The 5,000-nt window shown below is 51.1% G+C and overlaps 1 protein-coding gene across 3 annotated transcripts in view; it reads right to left on the bottom strand.

Annotated features, from left to right (window-relative positions):
• The window catches only part of LOC127006296 (DENN domain-containing protein Crag-like), a 43,974-nt gene that overhangs the window by 32,416 nt on the left and 6,558 nt on the right, over nt 1-5,000 (bottom strand). For all 3 annotated transcript variants that reach the window (XR_007759391.1, XR_007759392.1, XM_050876010.1), the window contains exons 7-13: nt 4,934-5,000; nt 4,023-4,198; nt 3,150-3,339; nt 2,662-2,803; nt 1,453-1,598; nt 661-822; nt 364-569 (exon numbers count right to left, since the gene is read on the bottom strand). The exon at nt 4,934-5,000 is cut by the window's right edge and continues 204 nt beyond it. Coding sequence is in view for 1 of the 3 variants with exons in the window: in XM_050876010.1 (XP_050731967.1) it covers nt 364-569; nt 661-822; nt 1,453-1,598; nt 2,662-2,803; nt 3,150-3,339; nt 4,023-4,198; nt 4,934-5,000 (1,089 nt within the window). In the remaining 2 variants the exon portion in view is untranslated. The remainder of the gene's footprint in view (nt 1-363; nt 570-660; nt 823-1,452; nt 1,599-2,661; nt 2,804-3,149; nt 3,340-4,022; nt 4,199-4,933) is intronic.

The following is a 5,000-nucleotide window of genomic DNA, read 5'->3' as shown; positions in this document are numbered from 1 at the left end:
TAACCTAACCCAACCCTTGCCTCACCGAACCTAACCCTCCCTCCCTCCCTCATCTCACCTAGCCTAACCATCCCTGACCTACCCCTCACCTAGCCTAACCCTTGCCTCACCTAACCTAACCCTTGCCTAGCCTAACCCTTACCTAACCTAACCTAACCCAACCCTTGCCTAACCTAACGTAACCTAACCTAACCCTCCCTCCCTCACCTAGCCTAACCCTCCCTAACCTACCCCTCACCTAACCTAACCTAACCTAACCTAACCCTCGCCTAACCTAACCTAACCTACCCTAACCCTCGCCTAACCTAACCTAACCTAACCTAACCCTACCTCCCCTCACATACCCAACCCTGCCCCCCTCACCTATAACATGTATGCAGCAGACACTTCGCCCACAGAATTGGGGTCTCGGCATGGCGGGAGGCGAGTCGCTGGTCAGTCTTCACTTCCTGCTTGGTACGCCGCGCCAGGGGGGAGGCGGGGGTGGTCTGGGGCGCCTTGACCTGGGGTGGAAGGGCTGGTATGGGGTCCTCACGGGGGAAGAGATCACGTCGAAGCTTTGGAAACCCCTGCGAATGAGAGTAGTCGTAGTAATAGTAGAAGTAGTAGTAGTAGTAGTAGTAGTAGTAGTAGTAGTAGTAGTAACACACCCCCACTAACCTTATAAGTGTAGGTGGGTGGGGCGCCGGTGGGGGTGGTGACGGAGTTTGGGGTGGAGTTAGGGGCGGGGGTGGAGGGCTCCGGCGGGGGCAGGAAGAGGGTGTGCTCGCTCTGGGCTGCCTCCACCTCCAGCAGGCGGATGGTGGAGTCGTCTTCCTGGACCTGGAGTGGTGGTGAGGTGGTGGTGATGAGTGGTGGTGATGAGTGGTGGTGATGGTGGTGGTGATGGTGGGGTTGATGGATGTGGTGATGATGGTGGTGGTGGTGATGGTGGTGGTGATGATAGTGGTGATGGTGGTGATGGTGGTGGTGGTGATGATATTGGTAGTGATGATTTTTTTTCTTTTTTCTAATCTCTCTCTCTCTCTCTCTCTCTCTCTCTCTCTCTCTCTCTCTCTCTCTCTCTGTCAGATCTAACCTAACCTAACCTAACCAAACTAACCCAATCTTCTCTCTCTCTCTCTCTCTCTCTCTCTCTCTCTCTCTCTCTCTCTCTCTCTACTACCCTCTCCCTTACACACTCTCCCCTCTCTCCCTCTCTCTTTCTCTATCCCTCCCTCTTTCCCCTCCCTTAAACACCTTTCCCCCCTCTCTCTCTCTCTTTCTCACGAACACACACACACACATACACACACACATACAGTCAGGAGCAGCAAGTAGCAGGCTTTTATTTATTATAGTTTCCTTTTTTTTGTGTCCTTGTGCTGTCTCCTTTGCTGTAAAAATAAATAAATAAATAAATAAGTCTCCCCCTTTCTTCCCCTCCCTCTCATCCCCCCGACCCCCACACACCTTCTCGGCACAGTCATCGAAGAAGGCGAGGGAGGCGTCCTTGTCCGACACAAAAGAGCGCTCCTCGATAAACCGACTGAACATCTGGGTATTGACGAGGAGCTGGTAGAAGCGATGGTGGCGACGATCCCGGGACTTGACGAAGGCTGTGGGGGGTTGGGGTGGAGGAGGGGTGATGGGGAGGTAGGGTGGAAGAGGAGGTTGAGGTGAGAGGGTGGAGGATAGAGAGGAGGGATGTGTTTGGATGTGGAATGAGAGGGAGGGGGTGATGAGGAGGTTCAGGTGTGGTGGTGGAAGACATATAGTGGAGGGATGTGGAATGTGGAATGAGGGGAGGGGGGGTGACAAGGACAGTGGGGGGGGTGGAGGAGGTAGTGGTGGGGGGGGTTGAGGTAGATAGGAGGGATATATTTGGATGTGGAATGAGAGGGAGGGGGTGGAAGACATATAGTGGAGGGATGTGGAATGTGGAATGAGGGGGGAAAAGGGGGAGGTGACAAGGAGGAGGTGGAGGTGAAGGAAGTGGAGGACAATGTGGAATAGGGGGAGGTGGGGGGATGTGGAGAGGGAGGTGGGTGGAAGAGGAGGTAGAGGTGAGGGAGTGGAAGAAATAGTGGAGGGATTTTTGGGATGTGGAATGGTTGTGAGGTTACGAAGGGGTTTGGTGGAGTAGTGGAGGGGTTGTGAGAGGATGTGGAGGAGAGAGGGGAGGGTGGAGGGAGGTGGAATGGGAAGAGTGGAAAGAGGAAAGAAAAAATATATTATTATTATTATTATTATTATTATTATTATTATTATCATTATTATTATTATTATTAACCAAACACAGTCCTTCCCTTCTCTCTCTCTCTCTCTCTCTCTCTCTCTCTCTCTCTCTCTCTCTCTCTCTCTCTCTCTCTCTCTCTCTCTCTCCTTCCCTCAACCTCCTTCCTCTCTCCTCCTTCCTCTCCTCTCTCTCCCTTCCTTCCTCTCTCTCCTTTCCTCTCCTTCTCTCTCTCTCTCTACTCCCATTTCTCCTCCAATCAATCTCTCTCTCTCTCTCTCTCTCTCTCTCTCTCTCTCTCTCTCTCTCTCTCTCTCTCTCTCTCTCTCTCCTTCCCTCTCTTTCCTCCCATTTCTCAAACCCAACCCATCCTCGCTCCTCCCAATCTCCTCTCTCCCCTTCCCATTATCCTCCCCTCTTCTACCCCCCTTCTCCTCACCCCTTACCATCAATATCGAAGAGGGAGGATGTGTCGCACGTCGCACCCGCCCTGGAGGACACGATGGGCAGGAGGTATGTGCTGTAGCCCTTCAGAATGGTAGCCGTGAACCGCAGAAATGCCTCCTGGATTTCAATGTCGAGTTGTTGCTGTGGGCGGGAGAGTGAGGTTAGGTTAGGTTAGGTTAGGTTAGGTTAGTGGCTAGGTTAGGTTAGGTTAGTGGTTAGGTTAGGTTAGTGATTAGGTTAGGTTAGGTCAGGTTAGGTTAGGTTAGTGGTTAGGTTAGGTTAGTGATTAGGTTAGGTTAGGTCAGGTTTGGTTAGGTTAGGTTAAGTTAGGTTAATGGTTAGGTTAGGTTAGGTTAAGTTAGTGGTTAGGTTAGGTTACTGTGGGGTTGTAGGGGGTTGTAGCAAGATATGGGGGGGTGTTTGGGGACAATAGAAAGGGTTCTGCATACCCTCCATCCACTCACTCTCTCTCCTCTCTCCCACTCACCTCCTTCCTCTTCATCTTAAACTCGGAGTCTATGGACGAGTCGGACTCCTGCTTGAGGGCGCGGGAGTGCTGCTGGAGGGTGCGCTCAAGTTTGTGCATCTTCTCGCATACCCCCTCCAGGCTGGCGCGGAGGGTGCGAGCGGGGCGGGGCGGGAGGAGCTTAGTGATCAGGTGTCGTTTGTCCTCGGGCCTGGTGGGGAGGGGTAGGGAGGAGGGGGTTAGAGATGGGGGTAGGGGGTGTATATCGATGTGTGGGGGGAAGGGGGTTGGTTAGTGTGTGTGTGTGGGGGGAGCCCGGGGGGTGTGTGTGTGGGTGTGTGTGTGTGTGTGTGGTTGGTAGTAACACACCCACACCTTGTTTGTACTTATTAAGAAAAAAAAACACTTATTCTCTCTCTCTCTCTCTCTCTCTCTCTTCCTTATTTTCCTTCCTCTCTTGCTTCAATTTCTTTCCTTCCTTTCTTCCTTTTTCTCTCTTACCCCATACTCTCTCTCTCTCTCTCTCTCTCTCTCTCTCTCTCTCTCTCTCTCTCTCTCTCTCTCTCTCTCTCTCTCACACACACACACACACACACACACACACACACACACACACACACACACACACACACACACACACACAAAAAAAAAATCCTTCAGCCTCTCTCTCTCTCTCTCTCTACTTCACACACACACACACACACACACACACACACACACACACGCAAAAAAAAAATCCTTCAGCCTCTCTCTCTCTCTCTCTCTCTCTCTCTCTCTCGTTTTCTTAGAGCACAGCGACTAACGGATTATCATTATTATTTTTTTCCTTTGAGCCGTCTCCCTCGCCATTAAAAAATAAATAAATAAATAAACAAAATAAATTCCCGCACTCACACGTAGATGGCGCCAGTGTCCAGGTCGATGCAGATGACGTCCTGCGGCGGGTCATAGAGGTCAAAGAACCGCGAGTCCAGGCCGAGGAGGAAGGGGATGGGCGCGTTGAGCAGGTCCGACAGCCCCAGGGGACACAGGGGGATGTAGGGGCATTGCCAGTGGAAGGGGAAGATGATCTGGAAGGGGGAGGAGGAGGTCAGGTCAAGTTAGGTCAGGTTAGGTTAAGTTAGGTCAGATTGTATTAGGTCAGGTTAGGCTAAGTTAGGTTAGGCTAGGTTAGGCTGGGTCAAGTTAGGTCAGGGTTAGATTAAGTTAGGTTAGGTTAGGTCAGGTTATGCTATGTCAAGTTAGGTTAGGTTAGGTTAGGTTAGGTTAGGCTGGGTCAAGTTAGGTCAGGGTTAGATTAAGTTAGGTTAGGTTAGGTCAGGCTATGCTATGTCAAGTTAGGTCAGGTTATGTTAGGTTAGGTCAAGTTAGGTTAAGGTTATGTTAGGTTAGGTCAAGTTAGGTTAGATTATGCTAGGTCAGGTTATGTTAGGGTTAAGTTATTTCAGGTTAGGCTAGGTCAAGTTAGGTCAGATTAGGCTAGGTCAAGTTAGGTCACATTTTGCTAGGCTAGGTCAAGTTAGGTTAGGTTACATTAGGTCACCTCACAGTCTTCCACCAACCCCAGGCCTATAACCTTCCTAATCCCAGACAACCCCAATGAGCCCCATAAACCACCCACACACCTCACACCAACCCCTAAACCCACCTCAAACCCACACCGACCCCAACCTCACCTCAACTCTACAATGAGCCCCACACAACCTCAAGCCAACCCCTTAACTCAACCCCTAATCGCAGCCCTACAACTTCCATAACCCCCATGAAACCCGCACCAAACCCCAACCTAACCCCTCTCAACCCACCATACTGATCGCCTCAGACACTGCCGTCAACACGTCTGGCCGCAGCGAGTGTAGGAGGATCTTCTGC

Source organism: Eriocheir sinensis, chromosome 32 (assembly GCF_024679095.1).
Source record: "Eriocheir sinensis breed Jianghai 21 chromosome 32, ASM2467909v1, whole genome shotgun sequence".
In the NCBI taxonomy this organism is placed as follows: Eukaryota; Metazoa; Arthropoda; class Malacostraca; order Decapoda; family Varunidae; genus Eriocheir; species Eriocheir sinensis.
The sequence above is the reverse complement of the archived record's forward strand: the minus strand, read 5'-3'. Positions and strand labels throughout refer to the sequence as shown.